The sequence below is a fragment of the Primulina eburnea genome, chromosome 7 (genome assembly GCF_022965805.1).
Source record: "Primulina eburnea isolate SZY01 chromosome 7, ASM2296580v1, whole genome shotgun sequence".
Lineage (NCBI taxonomy): Eukaryota > Viridiplantae > Streptophyta > Magnoliopsida > Lamiales > Gesneriaceae > Primulina > Primulina eburnea.
Genome location: NC_133107.1, coordinates 34,526,002 through 34,548,196, shown reverse-complemented (window position 1 = coordinate 34,548,196; position 22,195 = coordinate 34,526,002). Strand labels below are relative to the sequence as shown.

Below are 22,195 nucleotides of genomic sequence, written 5' to 3'. Positions count from 1 at the left end.
GGGGAGGGCATTAAACGGTTTGATTAGGATACTAAAAAAATAATAATAATAAATTAGTATACTAAATAAAATACTAATTCCTCATTAAAATAATAACATCCCTAAATTTGAATTAAAATACACATATGTTAAACCTTAAAAGTTTAAAATCTTAAAACCACTTAATAAATTAAAGTAGGCTTTAAAAATGCTAAAAACTTAATAAATCATTTTAAAATTCCACTTTCTGAACTTGAAATAAAATACCATATTTTAGAATCGCCTAAATCGACGCCAGTCTCCTTTCCTCGATCCTTCATCGAATATTCGCCTGAAACATGAAACTCGAAAAAATATTTTAACGCGCATCACGTAAACTTGTAATAATTCAAAATAATGCAATTTAAATTAAATAAATAATTAACAATTTAAATAAATACATGAGTTTTACGTGTACTGATTTTAGGCTCTACAATTCCTCCCCCACATAAATAAATTTTGTTTTCGAAATTAAATCTTACCAAACAACTCTGGGTTGCAATTCCTCATATATGTTTCAGTCTCCCAAGTGGATCTCCCAAGTGGCTTTCTCCACTGATTGATTGAGCCACCAGACTTTGACCAACTTGGTCACCTTGTTCCGAAGTCTCCGCTCCTGTCTGTCTAGGATTTGGACGGGTCTTTCCCCATACGACAGATCTGGAGCCTACTGCAACGGCTCATAACTCAAGACATGCGAAGGATTTTCTATATACTTTCTCATCATTGAAACGTAGAATACGTTGTGTACACCGGCCAGATTCGGCGGTAGGGCTACACGAAAGGCTAATGTCCCAACTCTGTCAAGAATTTAAAAATGGCTCAATAAATCTTGGACTCAGCTTGTTTCTCTTACCAAACCTCATAACACCCTTCATGGTGCTATCTTAACGATTACGTGATCTCCTACAACAAATTCAAGATCCCTTATTCTCTTGTCAGCATAACTCTTTTGACGAATCTAAGCGGTCTTCATCCTATCTCGGATCTTGACCACCACATCTGCAGTCTGCTAACAATCTCTGGACAAAGTTCCGATCTCTCACCGGCTTCATCCCAATGAATCGACGATCTGCACTTCCTCCCATACAGTTTCTCGTAGGGAGCCATACCTATAGATGATTTGAAACCGTTGTTGTATGTAAACTCCACTAGAGGTAGCTTCGATTCCCAATTCCCATGGAAATCTATCACACAAGCATGCAACAGATCTTCCAATATCTGAATCACTCGCTCAGAATGACCATCTGTCTGAGGGTTGAATGCAGTACTGAATAGAAACTATGTCCCGTGGCTGCATGTAAACTATTCTAAAAGGACGATGTGAATCTCGAGTCCCTGCCAAGCACAATAGAAACTGGGATCTCCTGCAATCGAACTATCTCCTTGATATAGAGCAATGCATACTGAGTAATGGAAAAAGTCTTCTTCACCGGTAGGAAATGTGCCGACTTAGTAAGTCGATCCACTATAACCCAAATGGCATTGGATCCTTTGACTGACCTCGGTAAACCAACAACGAAATCCAAGGTAATATTCTCCCATTTCAACTTGGGGATAGCGAGCGGCTTAAAAATTCCTGCTGGCCTCTGATGCTCTGCTTTCACTTGCTGACAAGTGAGACATTCAGATACAAATCGGTGGATGTCTCGCTTCATACCTGGCCACCAATAAAACATCTGCAAATCCTTGTACATCTTGGTACCCCTTGGATGAACGGAATACAGAGATGCATGTGCCTCTGTCAGAATATCCTCTCTGATCGAATCAACACTAGGCACCCACATCTTTCCTCTGTACTTCACAATACCATCAGACACTGTGTAGAGTACACTGTCCTTGGCTTCATCCTTCAGTCTCCATTTCTGTAACTGCTCGTCTGAAAGCTGACCTTTATGGATTCGTTCTAGCAAAGAAGACTTGACTGTCAGATTAGACAGCTTGGAGCTCTGCTCTTAGGATAAACTTCCAGTTCAAACTTCTGAATCTCTAACTGAAGAGATCTCTGCACTGACAGCTATGCAATGACTGCAACTTTTCTGCTCAAGGCATCTGCCACAACATTAGCTTTCCCCGGGTGGTAGCTAATTTCGCAATCGTAGTTTTTCACTAATTCCAACTACCGTCTTTGTCTCATATTCAGTTCTTTCTGCGTGAAGAAATACTTGAGACTCTTGTGATCAGTGAATATCTGGCATTTCTCGCCGTACAAATAATGTCTCCAAATTTTCAGCGCAAAGACAACGACTACTAACTCAAGATCATTAGTCGGGTAGTTTTTCTGATGAACTTTCAACTTTCTGGAGGCATAAGATATAAGCCGATCGTACTGCATCAATACTATGCCTAAACCGAGCTTAGAAGAATCAGTGTATAGCACAAAATTGCCTTATCCTGCTGACATGGCTAACACTAGCGCTGTGATAAGAGCTTGCTTCAAAGTATCATTGCTCTTCTCACACTCTCCACTCCATACGAATTTATCATTTTTCTTAGTCAACGATGTGAGTGGCACTGCAATCGAGGAGATCCCCTGAATAAATTTCATGTAATAGCTTGCCAAGCCTAGGAAACTGCGATTTCTGATGCATTCTTTGACTCAACTCATTCCTTAACTACTGCCACCTTAGCTGGATCCACATAAATACCACATCTAAATATTATATGACCCAAAAATTATACTTTCTCCAACAAGAATTCACACGTACTAAATTTTGCAAACAACTTGCGACTCTGCAAGACCTGCAAAACTGTACCCAAATGTTGACCGTTCTCCTCATGGCTCTTCGAGTAGATAAGAATGTTGTCAATGAACACTATAACGAACTGATCTTGGTATGACTGAAATACTCGATTCATCAAGTCCATAAAAATTGTTGGAGCATTCGTTGGTCCAAATGGCAACACTAAGAACTCGTAATGCCCATATCTAGTTTTGAAGGCTGTCTTACGAACATCTGCATCTTTTACCTTCAGCTGATGATAGCCAGATCGCAGATCTATCTTACAGAACACTGTGGCTCCATGCAACTGATCGAACAAGTCCTCGATCCTTAGAAGTGGGTATTTGTTCTTGATCGTTACCTTGTTCATTTATCGGTAATTGATACACAACCTCATGTTCCCATCCTTCTTATTTACGAAGAGCACCGGTGCGCCCCATGGTGAGAAACTAGGGCGTAGAAATTCTTTATCTAAGAGCTCCTGAATCGGCTGTTTGAGCTCTAACATCTCAGCTGGAGCTAAACGGTATGGTGCCTTAGAGATTGGCCCGGTACCTAGGTCAATGGAAAACTCCACCTCTCTCTCTGGCGGAAATCCTGTGACGCCATCAGGAAACACGTCAGGAAAATCTCTGACTATTGGTACATCAGCTATCGACGGAATGGGTGCGTCAAGTGCTGAAACAATGCTGGCCAAAAAAGCCTGACAACTCTTATGAATAAGTCTCTGTGCTTGCGTGCAAGAGAGCATGTGAGGGAATCTCCTCCATCTATCCGGCTCAAAGAGAAATTGCTCCATGCCCAACGGTCTTACCAGCACTGACTTTTTCCGAAAGTCAATAAGAACTCTGTTCTTTGTCAGCCAGTTCATTCCCAAAAGGATATCAAACTCTGGCATCGGCAGCACAATCATATAGGCATACACTAGGTGGCCCTGAAGTTCAAGATTGATGTCTCTGACCACGCTAGTAGCTGATAACTTTTCCCTTGATGAGACTGTCACTGAATAGTTCACTTTGAATCCAATGGACTTGACATCCAAATGATTAGCGAACGTCTCCGAGAGAAAGATTGTGTGGCCCCTGAATCTATCAGGGCCTTTTTGGCTACTCTCTGTATGAAAAATTTCGTGAGAGATGTTAGCACCACACACAAAGCTTACATCCCAAAATACTAATCTTAAACTCATGCATAGTTGAAAATCTCTACACAATTCACAAAAAATACTATCTAGCACACTAATAATTCCAAAACAAATTTGGAACATGCAAAGCAAAATAACACTGTGCTGAATTAAATAAGTTACCAGTCAACATGGTCGTATCTGGGTCCACCTCCTATTCCTCCCTGGGTAGGCTGCCTTCACTGTGCGCAGTCTCTTAGCATATGGTCGTTGGCTCCGCAGTTGAATCATTTGCCTTATCACAGTAAACACTGTCTTGGATGCTGGAGGTCACACTTCGGGCACACTGGGTACTCGTCGGGCTTCTGCGGAGCCTTCTGCTGAGGAATAGGACCCTTTATTTTTGGCGATCCCTGAAATGACCTCTTCCCTTGTTGTCCTTGGAAAGACCTCTTAAACTGTGGTCGCTGCTGCTGAGGTGCCTGATAGGGCCTCTTGCCCTGCCTATCACTCTCGATGTCCCTTTGGTCATGTTCTGCCGCCAAGACTCTAGAAACAACAATGACATAAGTAGTAGGACCAGCCACACAAACATCACGGCGCAAGATCGGCTGCAACCCATCAACAAAATGCCTCAGCTTCTCCCGGACATCATTTGCAATCAGGGGCAAAAAGTGACACCCCTCTCGAACTTTCTGACAAATTCTGTCATGCTGCTGTCTCCCTGTCGCTGCTTCATGAACTCCTTGGTCATGCGGGAGCGTACTTCCTCAGTGAAGTACTTGCAGTAGAAGACCTCTTTGAAACCAATCCAAGTCATTGTTTGCAAGTTCACTAACACTGATGCGCTCTCCCACCATAGTCTGGCGTCTCTTGTCAGCAGGAAAGTGGCACACCTGACCCTGTCTGCATCTTGCAGCTCCATGAATGCAAAGATTACCTAGATGGACTTAATCCATCCCTCCGCTATCATTGGGTCAATAAACCCCGAGAACTCCTTCAAATCCATTCTCCTAAACCTCTCATAAACGACCTCTGGTATGGGCCTCGCCCCTGTATCCACTGCAGCATTGTTCCCCACAAACAGTGCAAAGAACTGAGTCATCCCTGCAAGCATCCGAGCCTGCATATCTGGGCGTGGACGAGGAGGAGTGGCCCTTTCCCAATCCTCAGCTTCTCCATTCTCATCCCTTGCTCCACGGGCAACCATACGTTTACGAGGTATAATGTTCAATTATTTACACAACACGTAAACCCAACATGCATGAACATAATATCTATATCATAAGATGCACGTAATTGGAGCCTAGAATACGTACATGATAAAATCAAGACTTGAGGCTTTCTACATGAAAGAATTTAAAACGTTGAAACTTATAGACTTGAGGTGTGACTTCGTGAGCTTCTCGCAACTGGCAGTAGACATAACCCTTTACAAGAACACCGCTCTGATACCAACTGTAACATACTGTATTTTTGAAATAATTGAAATTTGCGGAAAAACAAAAATTTTCTTAAATAAGTAACAAACCTTCAAATCGCGATGAAAATAATCTGCTCGTCTAAAAATATTTGAAACGAAAACAATTACGAACAAAGTTCGCAAAAAGGTAATTGTTTAAACATCGTAAACAGTCTCGTGAAAATCAGAGTATTTGAAACATGCATTATGACTTAAAAACGTAGGCGGTCCTTGGGTTTAGCCTCCTGCGCATATCGAGCCGGCTCATTGGTCTCCACCCGTCGTCTCCTCATACTTGCCCTCAGCTGGATCGATCAAGTTTATTGAGTCTAAAAACTCAACATGTATAAACTGAGATTAACAAATACTATATAATAAAAACCACATGCATTTTAAAATAGAGCGTACATACTTGAACTTGAACATATGTATATAATCATTGACATGTCATCATTTCGTAAACATTTTCATAAACATACTTATCATAAATAATTGAACATGCATAACTTCATTTTGCGTAGAGATATGTTTCGAAGCAAGTGACTCAAAGATAAATGCGCCATAGACTAAACCACGGTACTGGGCTGGCAGGGATGTCCACACCACATACATGAGATCCCCGGTCATGCTTTATCGGGTGGATTGGTCCCTGATAATGCTTTATCACTTTCCAATCCTGATCTAAACCCGGTCATACTTTCCCGGGTGGAGAGGTCCTCGGCCACGTTCACCGACTTCCAAACCCGTTCACAATTGGTCACAAGACATTTAGCATACCTCAAAAACATAAAAATATTTTCTTTGCACGTCAAACATATTTAAAAATGTCGAGAACTTCGTAGGAATGCTCTGGAAAAGCTGCCCTAACCAATGCAGCAAGGATTTAGAAGATCCCAACGAAGCCTGCAACCAAAACTTGTGAAAACGAGAAGAAATGCACAAATTTTCGCAGCTTGAGCGATGTCACGGTAAAAATTCCCTCATTTCGTATTAAAAAAATACGAATTACTGTAAAATTGAAAATAACACAATGTACTACGAATCATGTGTTGAAAACATTTCCAAAAAACTAACCTATAAGTCACAGAATTCGAAATAACAAAGGGTGACGGATTTTATGACACATAAATTTCACAGCTTGTGCTGTCCCACGAAAATGATCATAACTCACTCGTTTTTTGTCCAAAAATTACGAATTTACTGTCAAATCGAAGGTGTTGAAAATTAATACGTTTTATATGTTGAAAGTTTTTCCAGAAAATCGACCGAAAATTCACAGTATTCGAAATTACAACAGACTTGATTTTTGTGACCCAAAATTTTGATCCAAAATCGTTTCAACATTTTTGCTCCAACTTTTGCATAGCATACACTTGTTTTTCATACAATATACATCAAAATAAATAATATGAAAAGATCAATGCGAAACAAAAGAATATACATGCTTTTGATCTTTAAAACTCACGATACGGTGAATAACAAAAAGACGTGGTGCGGGAAGCGATCCGGGGGACTTGAGGCACGATTCTGCTGCTAAAATCAATGTATGGGTGCTGAAATAATTTGAAGGGGAGAGTGGCTGCTGAACAAAGAACAAAGAACCCTACAAATTCTCTCCAAAAAATAAATGGAAGGGTGCAAGAGATGTGTGTATGCATAGGCCAAGTGTGTGTGTATATATAGTGTATGTGTGTGTGAGTGTAACGTGTGTGTGTGTGTTACTGGGTTAGTGGGGAGGGCATTAAACGGTTTGATTAGGATACTAAAAAAATAATAATAATAAATTAGTATACTAAATAAAATACTAATTCCTCATTAAAATAATAACATCCCTAAATTTGAATTAAAATACACATATGTTAAACCTTAAAAGTTTAAAATCTTAAAACCACTTAATAAATTAAAGTAGGCTTTAAAAATGCTAAAAACTTAATAAATCATTTTAAAATTCCACTTTCTGAACTTGAAATAAAATACCATATTTTAGAATCTCCTAAATCGACGCCAGTCTCCTTTCCTCGATCCTTCATCGAATATTCGCCTGAAACATGAAACTCGAAAAAATATTTTAACGCGCATCACGTAAACTTGTAATAATTCAAAATAATGCAATTTAAATTAAATAAATAATTAACAATTTAAATAAATACATGAGTTTTACGTGTACTGATTTTAGGCTCTACAATTCCTCCCCCACATAAATAAATTTTGTTTTCAGAATTAAATCTTACCAAACAACTCTGGGTTGCAATTCCTCATATATGTTTCAGTCTCCCAAGTGGATCTCCCAAGTGGCTTTCTCCACTGATTGATTCAGCCACCAGACTTTGACCAACTTGGTCACCTTGTTCCGAAGTCTCCGCTCCTGTCTGTCTAGGATTTGGACGGGTCTTTCCCCATACGACAGATCTGGAGCCTACTGCAACGGCTCATAACTCAAGACATGCGAAGGATTTTCTATATACTTTCTCATCATTGAAACGTAGAATACGTTGTGTACACCGGCCAGATTCGGCGGTAGGGCTACACGAAAGGCTAATGTCCCAACTCTGTCAAGAATTTAAAAATGGCTCAATAAATCTTGGACTCAGCTTGTTTCTCTTACCAAACCTCATAACACCCTTCATGGTGCTATCTTAACGATTACGTGATCTCCTACAACAAATTCAAGATCCCTTATTCTCTTGTCAGCATAACTCTTTTGACGAATCTAAGCGGTCTTCATCCTATCTCGGATCTTGACCACCACATCTGCAGTCTGCTAACAATCTCTGGACAAAGTTCCGATCTCTCACCGGCTTCATCCCAATGAATCGACGATCTGCACTTCCTTCCATACAGTTTCTCGTAGGGAGCCATACCTATAGATGATTTGAAACCGTTGTTGTATGTAAACTCCACTAGAGGTAGCTTCGATTCCCAATTCCCATGGAAATCTATCACACAAGCATGCAACAGATCTTCCAATATCTGAATCACTCGCTCAGAATGACCATCTGTCTGAGGGTTGAATGCAGTACTGAATAGAAACTATGTCCCGTGGCTGCATGTAAACTATTCCAGAAGGACGATGTGAATCTCGAGTCCCTGCCAAGCACAATAGAAACTGGGATCTCCTGCAATCGAACTATCTCCCTGATATAGAGCAATGTATACTGAGTAATGGAAAAAGTCTTCTTCACCGGTAGGAAATGTGCCGACTTAGTAAGTCGATCCACTATAACCCAAATGGCATTGGATCCTCTGACAGACCTCGGTAAACCAACAACGAAATCCAAGGTAATATTCTCCCATTTCAACTTGGGGATAGCGAGCGGCTTAAAAATTCCTGCTGGCCTCTGATGCTCTGCTTTCACTTGCTGACAAGTGAGACATTCAGATACAAATCGGTGGATGTCTCGCTTCATACCTGGCCACCAATAAAACATCTGCAAATCCTTGTACATCTTGGTACCCCTTGGATGAACGGAATACAGAGATGCATGTGCCTCTGTCAGAATATCCTCTCTGATCGAATCAACACTAGGCACCCACATCTTTCCTCTGTACTTCACAATACCATCAGACACTGTGTAGAGTACACTGTCCTTGGCTTCATCCTTCAGTCTCCATTTCTGTAACTGCTCGTCTGAAAGCTGACCTTTATGGATTCGTTCTAGCAAAGAAGACTTGACTGTCAGATTAGACAGCTTGGAGCTCTGCTCTTAGGATAAACTTCCAGTTCAAACTTCTGAATCTCTAACTGAAGAGATCTCTGCACTGACAGCTATGCAATGACTGCAACTTTTCTGCTCAAGGCATCTGCCACAACATTAGCTTTCCCCGGGTGGTAGCTAATTTCGCAATCGTAGTTTTTCACTATTTCCAACTACCGTCTTTGTCTCATATTCAGTTCTTTCTGCGTGAAGAAATACTTGAGACTCTTGTGATCAGTGAATATCTGGCATTTCTCGCCGTACAAATAATGTCTCCAAATTTTCAGCGCAAAGACAACGACTACTAACTCAAGATCATTAGTCGGGTAGTTTTTCTGATGAACTTTCAACTTTCTGGAGGCATAAGATATAAGCCGATCATACTGCATCAATACTATGCCTAAACCGAGCTTAGAAGAATCAGTGTATAGCACAAAATTGCCTTATCCTGCTGACATGGCTAACACTAGCGCTGTGATAAGAGCTTGCTTCAAAGTATCATTGCTCTTCTCACACTCTCCACTCCATACGAATTTATCATTTTTCTTAGTCAACGATGTGAGTGGCACTGCAATCGAGGAGATCCCCTGAATAAATTTCATGTAATAGCTTGCCAAGCCTAGGAAACTGCGATTTCTGATGCATTCTTTGACTCAACTCATTCCTTAACTACTGCCACCTTAGCTGGATCCACATAAATACCACATCTAAATATTATATGACCCAAAAATTATACTTTCTCCAACAAGAATTCACACGTACTAAATTTTGCAAACAACTTGCGACTCTGCAAGACCTGCAAAACTGTACCCAAATGTTGACCGTTCTCCTCATGGCTCTTCGAGTAGATAAGAATGTCGTCAATGAACACTATAACGAACTGATCTTGGTATGACTGAAATACTCGATTCATCAAGTCCATAAAAATTGTTGGAGTATTCGTTGGTCCAAATGGCAACACTAAGAACTCGTAATGCCCATATCTAGTTTTGAAGGCTGTCTTATGAACATCTGCATCTTTTACCTTCAGCTGATGATAGCCAGATCGCAGATCTATCTTACAGAACACTGTGGCTCCATGCAACTGATCGAACAAGTCCTCGATCCTTAGAAGTGGGTATTTGTTCTTGATCGTTACCTTGTTCATTTATCGGTAATTGATACACAACCTCATGTTCCCATCCTTCTTATTTACGAAGAGCACCGGTGCGCCCCATGGTGAGAAACTAGGGCGTAGAAATTCTTTATCTAAGAGCTCCTGAATCGGCTGTTTGAGCTCTAACATCTCAGCTGGAGCTAAACGGTATGGTGCCTTAGAGATTGGCCCGGTACCTAGGTCAATGGAAAACTCCACCTCTCTCTCTGGCGGAAATCCTGTGACGCCATCAGGAAACACGTCAGGAAAATATCTGACTATTGGTACATCAGCTATCGACGGAATGGGTGCGTCAAGTGCTGAAACAATGCTGGCCAAAAAAGCCTGACAACTCTTATGAATAAGTCTCTGTGCTTGCGTGCAAGAGAGCATGTGAGGGAATCTCCTCCATCTATCCGGCTCAAAGAGAAATTTCTCCATGCCCAACGGTCTTACCAGCACTGACTTTTTCCGAAAGTCAATAAGAACTCTGTTCTTTGTCAGCCAGTTCATTCCCAAAAGGATATCAAACTCTGGCATCGGCAGCACAATCATATCGGCATACACTAGGTGGCCCTGAAGTTCAAGATTGATGTCTCTGACCACGCTAGTAGCTGATAACTTTTCCCTTGATGAGACTGTCACTGAATAGTTCACTTTGAATCCAATGGACTTGACATCCAAATGATTAGCGAACGTCTCCGAGAGAAAGAGTGTGTGGCCCCTGAATCTATCAGGGCCTTTTTGGCTACTCTCTGTATGAAAAATTTCGTGAGAGATGTTAGCACCACACACAAAGCTTACATCCCAAAATACTAATCTTAAACTCATGCATAGTTGAAATCTCTACACAATTCACAAAAAATACTATCTAGCACACTAATAATTCCAAAACAAATTTGGAACATGCAAAGCAAAATAACACTGTGCTGAATTAAATAAGTTACCAGTCAACATGGTCGTATCTGGGTTCACCTCCTATTCCTCCCTGGGTAGGCTGCCTTCACTGTGCGCAGTCTCTTAGCATATGGTCGTTGGCTCCGCAGTTGAATCATTTGCCCGATCCCAGTAAACATTGTCTTGGATGCTGGAGGTCACACTTCGGGCACACTGGGTACTCGTCGGGCTTCTGCGGAGCCTTCTGCTGAGGAATAGGACCCTTTATTTTTGGCGATCCCTGAAATGACCTCTTCCCTTGTTGTCCTTGGAAAGACCTCTTAAACTGTGGTCGCTGCTGCTGAGGTGCCTGATAGGGCCTCTTGCCCTGCCTATCACTCTCGATGTCCCTTTGGTCATGTTCTGCCGCCAAGACTCTAGAAACAACAATGACATAAGTAGTAGGACCAGCCACACAAACATCACGGCGCAAGATCGGCTGCAACCCATCAACAAAATGCCTCAGCTTCTCCCGGACATCATTTGCAATCAGGGGCAAAAAGTGACACCCCTCTCGAACTTTCTGACAAATTCTGTCATGCTGCTGTCTCCCTGTCGCTGCTTCATGAACTCCTTGGTCATGCGGGAGCGTACTTCCTCAGTGAAGTACTTGCAGTAGAAGACCTCTTTGAAACCAATCCAAGTCATTGTTTGCAAGTTCACTAACACTGATGCGCTCTCCCACCATAGTCTGGCGTCTCTTGTCAGCAGGAAAGTGGCACACCTAACCCTGTCTGCATCTTGCAGCTCCATGAATGCAAAGATTACCTAGATGGACTTAATCCATCCCTCCGCTATCATTGGGTCAATAATCCCCGAGAACTCCTTCGGATCCATTCTCCTAAACCTCTCATAAACGACCTCTGGTATGGGCCTCGCCCCTGTATCCACTGCAGCATTGTTCCCCACAAACAGTGCAAAGAACTGAGTCATCCCTGCAAGCATCCGAGCCTGCATATCTGGGCGTGGACGAGGAGGAGTGGCCCTTTCCCAATCCTCAGCTTCTCCATTCTCATCCCTTGCTCCACGGGCAACCATACGTTTACGAGGTATAATGTTCAATTATTTACACAACACGTAAACCCAACATGCATGAACATAATATCTATATCATAAGATGCACGTAATTGGAGCCTAGAATACGTACATGATAAAATCAAGACTTGAGGCTTTCTACATGAAAGAATTTAAAACGTTGAAACTTATAGACTTGAGGTGTGACTTCGTGAGCTTCTCGCAACTGGCAGTAGACATAACCCTTTACAAGAACACCGCTCTGATACCAACTGTAACATACTGTATTTTTGAAATAATTGAAATTTGCGGAAAAACAAAAATTTTCTTAAATAAGTAACAAACCTTCAAATCGCGATGAAAATAATCAGCTCGTCTAAAAATATTTGAAATGAAAACAATTACGAACAAAGTTCGCAAAAAGGTAATTGTTTAAACATCGTAAACAGTCTCGTGAAAATCAGAGTATTTGAAACATGCATTATGACTTAAAAACGTAGGCGGTCCTTGGGTTTAGCCTCCTGCGCATATCGAGCCGGCTCATTGGTCTCCACCCGTCGTCTCCTCATACTCGCTCTCACCTGCATCAATCAACTCTAGTGAGTCTAAAAACTCAACATGTATAAACTGAGAATAACAAATACTACGTAATAAAAACCACATACATTTTAAAGTAGAGCATACATACTTGAACTTGAACATACGTACATAAACATAGACGTGTCATCATTTCATAAACCTTTTCATAAACATACTTGCATAATACATAATTGAATATGCATAACATCATTTTGCATACAGATATGTTTCGAAGAAAGTGACCCGTACAGAAATGCGCTTAATTAGAACAAACCACAGTTGATGCGAACACGGGTGGTCAAGCCCAAGGAAAGCATGGGATCCTTTGCAGTTGCCGGACGGACCAATCAAGAGGGGACGCCTAAAGAAGTTCAAGGAGGCATTACAGGGAGTCATGAGCAAGCATGAAGGGGTCGTGATGCATGGGAGTACGTTGGGAGGCCAAAGGAATATTATTCAAGCATTATTGAATCAGGCCGAGTCTACACGGATGTGCACACGGACCTGCACACGAGGTCCGTGTCCTTTACAGCCGAGGATAAAGAATTCCAGTGCCTACACGGACCCGAGCACGGACCAGTACACGGGGTCCGTGTCCTTTGATATTTGCGAAGACAGTGTCTACACAGACCCGTACACGGAGGTGGGCACGAGGTTCGTGTCCCTTGTTTCCAGCTGAAGTTTATTTCCCGAGTGTACACGGACCCGGGCACGGAGGGCTGCACGGGGTCCATGTCTGAGCCGGCTGCGCGAAAAAGTTTCCTTTCTAGAGTTTTATTATTTTGAGAGACTAGATTTTTTATATCTTTTGGTATTAAAACATATTTTGGACGAAATTTTGAACAGAATTCAGATTATTATTGATATTTTATCATTGTTCTTGAGTTTTCTCTCAAACAATTAAATCTTTTTTGCTTTGTCAAACAAAATCAAACTTATCAAAGTTTTTAACTTTGTGGCGTTTGTCGATCGTGCTTGTGCGGATTGTCGTCGACTTGTTCTTCGAAGGTTCGTTATAATTTCGATTTTTTATCTCCTGATTATTTGTTGCTAGACTTTTCATAGTTTAGAGGTGGAAATCACAACACACACACTTGATTCAAAAGATTGGGACAACGACTCTTTGTTCGTTATTGAATTGAGGGCGCGATTTTATTTTAATCGTGTTTGCTATTCGTTCGTACAAAGATTCACATCATTTGATATCAGAGCTTAGGTTAATTGAAATCAAGTAAGTTTATCATTCATTCTATTAGCAGATCTAATTATCCTTTAATTCCGCTTTCAGATCTGTTTGTTCTATCGTTCTTCGTATTTTATTCGTGAATCTGTGATTCTCGAAATTTGTTGGTGTCTTTTTTTTTTGGGATTTTCGAGTAGTACTCAGCCAAAAAAAAAGGAGTACAAAAATTCTGAAAATTCACCATTATTTCTTTTTGATATCTTGTTCTATTTTCTTTAGAGAGTCATATTCAATTGCCTCTCACAGTCAAATAGATAGTATAGATATATATATATATATATATATATATATATATATATTTCATATATTCGAATTTCTTGTCTACATAGTACAAATGAGTCGGTCGCATTTGTTCACAAGTTGGAACTTGATTGTTTGATATACTCAAATACAAAGCTTGAGCACACCTTCGAGAGAAGCATCAAATTTGAGTGGAAACATTTGAGTGTGAGTGTTATTTCTTTGGAGTGGCTAGTGAGTATTTGTTGTGAGCAAAAAAAAATTGAGAGAAAAGACAAGTGAATTTCTTTGGAGTGACCGTGAGCATTTGGGTGAGGATTATTTTGTTTCTACTAACGTTTTCTTGCAGGTACACATTTGAAATTAGATGGAGAGGGAGGTAGGAGATAGTTCGAACCCGGGGTTGTCTAAGGTTCGAATGGAGGCGTTATTTGGGCATTTTAGTAGGATGATGTCGACCCAAATGGAATCGTTACATGAAAGGTTGGATAAGCTTGAGGTTGGTGATAGTGGGAGTAAGTCTAAACCTAAGGATTTGAGTAGAGAGGATGAGGAGTATGATTTGGGAGGAGATGAGGAGAGTCAAAATGAAAATTGGGGTAGGAATGAAAGAGGTAGAGGATTTGGTAGAGGAAGAAGAGAAGCCCACGGGGTAGATATGATGGGGATAGGGAAGATGGTAACATGGGTAGCATTAAGATGAAAATTCCATCGTTCCATGGAAAATCTGACCCGGAGGCATATTTAGAGTGGGAAAAGAGGGTAGAGTTTGTGTTTGAGTGTCACCACTACTCCGAACAAAAGAAAGTTAGGTTGGCGGTGGTGGAGTTTCTAGACTATGCTCTCATTTGGTGGGATCAATTAATGACCACTAGAAGGAGGTATAATGAGAGACCTATTGAGTCTTGGGATGAGATGAAGAGAGTGATGAGAAAGAGGTTTGTGCCTAATCACTATTATAGAGAGATGTTTAAGAAGTTACAAACTTTGAGGCAAGGGTTGAAGAGTGTGGAGGACTACCATAAGGAGATGGAAGTAGTCATGATTAGGGCAAATATTGAGGAGGATAGTGAGGCGACCATGGCACGTTTTCTTTGTGGTTTGAACAGGGAAATTCAAGATCAAGTAGAGCTTAGGCACTACTTGGATCTAGACGAGATGGTGCAAATGGCCATAAAGGTGGAGCAACAACTCAAAAGGCGTGGAGTTGGCCGCACCAATCAAAGTGGGAGTTCGTCAACTTCTTGGCGACCAAATGGGGCAAAACGTGATGAAAACAAGTTGGTGACAAAGCCCAAGTTTGAGACCAAACAAGAGGCGCCTAAACAAGGAGTGCAAGGTAAATCTGAAACTCCTCTTACTCGAGCTAGAGATACTAGGTGTTTTAGGTGTCAAGGGTTGGGTCATATTGCTAGTGAATGTCATAATAAGAGGGTGATGATCTTGAATGACCATGGTGAGTATGAGTCTCATAGTGAGGATGATGATGATGATGAGATGCCTGAATTAGAGGACCCTGATGAGGGTTATGGGACGGTTATAGGTGAAGCACTAGTGACTAGGCGTATCATGAGTGCCCAAGTCAAGGAGGAGGAGACTAATCAAAGAGAAAACTTGTTCCGTACCAGATGTTTTGTGAATGACAAGGTTTGCAATCTTATCATAGATGGAGGAAGTTGCACTAATGTGGCTAGTAGCGAGATGGTAGAAAAATTGGGTTTACCTACATTGAAGCATAGTCAACCATATAGGCTTCAATGGTTGAATGATTGTGCGGAGGTAAAGGTGAACAAACAAGTCTTGGTGTCTTTTTCTATCGGGAAGTATGTGGATGAGGTTTTGTGTGATGTGGTACCCATGCATGCATGTCATATTTTGTTGGGTAGACCTTGGCAATATGATAGGCGTGTGTCACATGATGGGTTCAAGAATAAGTACTCATTTTTCTAGAAGAAAGAAACCATTGTATTACTTCCTTTGTCCCCAAAGCAAGTGTTGGAGGATCATTTGAAAAAAAAAGAGAGAGATGAGGCTGAAAGAAAGAGTGAAAAAAAAGTGAGGTGGCCTTGGAAAATAAAAAAGAAATGGCTAAAAAAAAGAGTGATCAAAAGAGTGAGATAGCCATACAAAAGAAAAATGAGAGGAAAGAAATTGAGAGGAAATAAAATGAGAGGAAAGAGGCCAATAAGAAAACATATATGGCCCAAAAAAGTGAGTTGAAACAATTGATGCACACACAAGAACCACTTGTGTTAATTCTTTACAAGGAGATTCTCCTTAACACAAGTGATATAGACGGGTCCCTTCCGAGCATTGTTGTGTCACTTTTGCATGAATTTGAAGATGTGTTTCCGGAAGAGTTACCTCAAAGCTTACCACCATTGAGGGGAATCGAGCACCAAATAGATTTCGTGCCGGGGAGTGCATTGCCAAATCGTCCAGCCTATAGGAGCAACTCGGAGGAGACTACGGAGCTTCAACGGCAGGTAAGTGAGTTGTTAGATAGGGGTTTTGTGCGTGAGTCCATGTCTCCTTGTGCGGTACCTGTTTTATTAGTTCCTAAGAAAGATGGCTCATGGCGTATGTGTGTAGATTGTAGGGCAATGAATAACATTACCATTAAGTATAGGCATCACATACCTAAACTAGATGATATGTTAGATGAATTGCATGGTGCTTGTATCTTTAGCAAAATTGATTTGAAGAGTGGTTATCACCAAATTAGGATGAGGGAAAGTGATGAGTGGAAAACGGCTTTTAAAACCAAGTACGGGTTATATGAGTGGATGGTCATGCCTTTTGGCTTAGCTAACGCTCTTAGCACCTTTATGAGGTTAATGAACCATGTCTTGCGTGCATACATAAGGAAGTTTGTTGTTGTTTACTTTGATGATATTCTAGTGTATAGCAAGAACTTGGATGAGCATGTTAATCATTTGAGATTTGTACTAATCACATTAAGGGCTGAAAATTTGTATGCTAACTTGAAGAAGTGTGATTTTTGTACAAACAAACTTGTCTTTCATGGTTTTGTGGTAAGCTCACAGGGGATACAAGTGGATGAAGACAAGGTAAGTGCTATTCGAGATTGGCCATCGCCTACTACTGTTGCTCAAGTTCGAAGTTTTCATGGTCTTGCAAGCTTCTATAGGAGGTTTGTAAAGGATTTTAGCACATTGGCAGCACCAATGACGGCAGTGATTAAGAAGAACGTTCCATTCTATTGGGGTGAGGAGCAAGAGAAGTCCTTTAATATTATCAAGCAGAAAATAATTAATGCTCCTTTACTTGTTTTACCTGATTTTGATAATACTTTTGAAATTGAATGTGATGCTTCAGGTGTAGGTATTGGTGGATTGTTGATGCAAGGAGGGCGGCCGGTGGCATACTTTAGTGAGAAGCTCAATGGAGCAGCGCTGAACTATTCCACGTATGATAAGGAGTTCTACGCACTTGTGAGGACCCTAGAGACGTGACAACACTACTTGAGGCCTAAGGAGTCTGTGATTCATACGGATCACGAGTATCTAAAGCACCTTAAGGGGCAACATAAGTTGAACAAGCGGCATGCCAAGTGGGTGGCATTCATAGAGACATTCCCCTACATCATCAAGTACAAGCAAGGTAAGGAAAATGTAGTGGCCGACGCACTATCACGAAGGTACGTACTAATCTCTACCTTGGAGTCAAAAATTTTGGGGTTTGAGCATGTGAAGGAATTGTATGTGCTAGATGAGGATTTTAAGGATGTGTTTGAAACTTGTATGCTTGGTCCACATGAGAAATTCTACTTGCATCATAGTTTCTTGTTTAGAGAAGATAGGTTGTGCATCCCTAAATCATCCATTCGTGAACTACTTGTTAGGGAGGCACATGGGGGTGGTTTAATTGGGCATTTTGGTGTGGCTAAGACTTTAAGTGCATTGCATGAACATTTTTATTGGCCACACATGAAACGTGACGTTGAGCGTGTTTGTGATAAGTGCATTACTTGTAGGCAAGCTAAATCTAAAACACAACCACATGGCTTGTATACACAACTTCCCGCCCCTAGTGAACCTTGGGTTGATATTTCTATGGACTTTGTTTTGGGGTTGCCTAGGACAAAGAAGGGGAGGGATTCAATATTTGTTGTTGTTGATAGATTTTCTAAGATGACACATTTTATTGCTTGTCACAAAACCGATGATACTTCTAACATTGCGGACTTGTTCTTTAGAGAAGTCGTTAGGTTGCATGGCATGCCTAGGACTATTGTGTCTGACCGTGATGTTATGTTTTTAAGTTACTTTTGGAAGACTTTATGGGCTAAACTTGGCACAAGATTGTTGTTTTCTACTACTTGTCATCCTCAAACGGATGGGCAAACTGAAGTTGTTAACTTTAGGAACACTTTTCCTTTCGTGTCGTGCATTTATGCCATTTCGAGTGCGTGCTATTCTTAAAAGGACTTAAAGAAATGGGATAACTGTTTGCCTTTTGTTGAATTTGCTTATAATCTTTGCGTGCATCGTACTACAAATTATTCGCCATTTGAAATTGTCTATGGTTTTAATCCTTTAACTCCGTTGGATTTGATGTCTTTACCTGTGAGTGAAAGGTTAAACATGGATGGGAAAAAGAAAGCTGAATTTGTTAGGAACTTGCATGAAAAGGTCAAGGCCAACATCGAGAAGAGAAATGAGCAATATGCCAAGCAAGCCAACAAAGGGAAGAAGAAGGTGGTATTTGAGAAGGGAGACTGGGTGTGGCTACACTTGAGGAAGGAAAGGTTTCCCGAGAAGAGGCGTTCAAAGCTATTACCTAGGGGCGATGGACCATTTCAAGTCCTTGAAAGGATCAATGACAATGCCTACAAACTTGATCTACCAGGAGATTATAACGTCAGTTCTACTTTCAATGTTAGTGACTTGTCGTTGTTTGATGTAGGTGATGAGCAAGATTTGAGGACAAATCCTTTTAAAGAAGGGGAGGATGATGCGAACACGGGTGGTCAAGCCCCAAGGAAAGCATGGGATCCTTTGCAGTTGCCGGACGGACCAATCACGAGGGGACGTCTAAATAAGTTCAAGGAGGCATTACAGGGAGTCATGAGCAAGCATGAAGGGGTCGTGATGCATGGGAGTACGTTGAGGCCAAAGAAATATTATTCAAGCATTATTGAATCAGGCCGAGTCTACACGGATGTGCACACGGACCTTCACACAGGGTCCGTGTCCTTTACAGCCGAGGATAAAGAATTCCAGTGCCTACACGGACCAGTACACGGGGTCCGTGTCCTATGATATTTGCGAAGAAAGTGTCTACACGGACCCGTACACGGAGGTGGGCACGGGGTCCGTGTCCCTTGTTTCCAGCTGAAGTTTATTTCCCGAGTGTACACGGACCCGGGCACGGAGGGCTGCACGGGGCCGTGTCTGTGCTGGCTGCGCGAAAAAGTTTCCTTTCTAGAGTTTTATTATTTTGGAAGACTAGATTTTTTATATCTTTTCTTATTAAAACATATTTTGGACGAAATTTTGAACAGAATTCAGATTATTATTGATATTTTATCATTGTTCTTGAGTTTTCTCTCAAACAATTAAAGCTTTTGCTTTGTCAAACAAAATCAAACTTATCAAAGTTTTTAACTTTGTGGCGTTTGTCGATCGTGCTTGTGCGGATTGTCGTCGACTTGTTCTTCGAAGGTTCGTTATAATTTCGATTTTTTATCTCGTGATTATTTGTTGCTAGACTTTTCATAGTTTAGAGGTGGAAATCACAACACACACGCTTGATTCAAAAGATCGGGACAACAACGACTCTTTGTTCGTTATTGAATTGAGGGCGCGATTTGATTTTAATCGTGTTTGCTATTCGTTCGTACAAAGATTCACATCAACAGTACTGGACTGGCAGGGATGTCCACTACCACATACATGAGATCCCCAGTCATGCTTTACCGGGTGGATTGGTCCCTGGTCATGCATTACCTATTTTCAATCCTGATCTAAACTCGGTCATGATTTACCGGGGTGGAGAGGTCCTTGGTCACGTTCACCGACTTCCAAATCCGTTCATAATTGGACACAAAATATTAAGCATACCTCATAAACATAAAAATATTTTCTTACATCGAACATATTTAAAAATGTGGAGGGCTTCGTTGGAATGCTCTGGACAAGCTGCCCAAAGCATCAAGGATTCAGAAGATCCCAACGAAGCCTGCAACCAAAACTTGTGAAAATGAGAAGAAAATGCACAAATTTTCGCAGCTTGAGCGATGTCACGATAAAAATCATATCTCCCTCATTTCGTATAAAAAAATACGAATTTAATGTCAATTTGAAGATAACACAATGTAATATGAATCATGTGTTGATTTCCAAAAAACAAACCTATAAGTCACAGAATTCGAAATAACAGAGGGTGATGGATTTTATGACATATAAATTTCACAGCTCTTTGGAATCAATGCAGAGTCGCATACTGTCGTCCTTCTTCTTCATAAACAGTACTGGTGCCTCTCATGGAGAAAAGCTCGAGCAAATAAAACCCTTGTCCTGTAAGTCCTGAATTTGACCTTTCAATTCTTTTTTCTCTGGAGGTGCTAGATGATAGGGGGCCTTATAAATTGGCACTGTACTCGGCATCATCTTAATAGAAAAATCCACATCTCTGTCTGGTGGAAAGACAAAAACGCCACGAAATACGCTAGGAAAATCTCTGACAATCTCAACATCCTCTAGTCTCTGACCGACTGGCTCAGATACTAACATAATACTCGCTAGAAATGCTTGGCAATCTCTCTTCATAAATTTCATCGCAGAGATACAAGAAATGATGTGCGGCATCTGCTTATTCCTTCCTGCCTCAAAAAAAAAAAGATTTCCCACTGGACAGTCTAACAGATACTGACATTTGTCAAAAATCTATCGAAGCTCCATTCAAAAAAAGCTAGTCCATGCCCATAATGATGTCAAACTCATGCTTCGATAGCACAATCAAATATGCCTGAACAAAATTTTTTTGTAAAAGAAGCTCGAAATTCTTCACTATCCTCAAAGGAAACATTTGATAACCGGAAGGAATCAAAACTCTAAAACCCAAATCCATGGCCTCTGTTACAATTCATAGTCTCTTGACAAAAATCTCGTACATAAATGAATGTGTAGCTCCTGAATTTAACAGTGCATAGGTGGATACACGTGAAATAAATATCCTTCCTGCGAATCAAATTCGTTCAAGCCTAATAAATTCAAGAAAATCTATCAATAAACAAATAATTCTCGGAAATTCTCCAATTAAATCCTTAGGAAATCTCGAAATTACTCAAATTTTATTATTTCGGCCCCTATGTTTCTCGAGTTAATAATTTGCACCGCTTAATTTTAGAAAATTATCAATTGAGTCCCTATAAATTTCGGTTTCTCACCAAACAGGGTATAAATGTTTCAATTATTTTACAGTTTTGGCCCTGTAATTATCGAAATCACCCAGAGAGTCCCTGAAATTCCAAGATTTGCAAAACAGCCCCTGTACTTTTCGGATATTTGCATTTAGGTCCTTCATTTTTGGTTATTACAATTTAACCTCCAAAATTCTGACATTAATCAATACAATTCTTAAATCCATCTAATTAGAGCATGCAACATATTTACCTCTAAATCCTTGATCCCAAAATTAATTCCACTAACCAACTTAACATTTCATGTAATCAAGGCAATTTTTTAAAAAAATGTTAAGCAAATAGGTTACTAGAGATCAATGTCGAGTCAGGCTCCGTTTCTGTCTCCTTTGCATGCATAACATAGGCTCTACCCATAGTAGGCCCCTTGTTCCTTGGGCAATCAACAGCCTTGTGGCCTTCCTTCTTGAAGATAAATAATTTAAACGTCCCCCCACATACACTTACCTTAATGAAAATGGTTGCATTGGTAGCATGGCTGCCTCTCCACTTGCCTCGGGACACCCAAATTCTTAGGGGGCTTCTACTGCCCAAACTTTTGAACTGAATTTGAGGCTTCTGCTGCTCCGGGTGTCTTGGA

The 22,195-nt window shown here is 40.8% G+C and overlaps 1 protein-coding gene across 1 annotated transcript; it reads right to left on the bottom strand.

The window, feature by feature from the left end:
* Positions 1–9,464: 9,464 nt before the first annotated feature.
* On the bottom strand, positions 9,465–11,845 carry LOC140835883 (uncharacterized). The gene is made up of 4 exons (XM_073201295.1): positions 11,621–11,845; positions 11,216–11,531; positions 10,354–10,911; positions 9,465–9,589 (listed from the first exon to the last, which is right to left on the bottom strand). Exons 1-4 carry the CDS (start codon positions 11,843–11,845, stop codon positions 9,465–9,467), a joined length of 1,224 nt encoding a protein of 407 aa, XP_073057396.1.
* Positions 11,846–22,195: the final 10,350 nt, after the last annotated feature.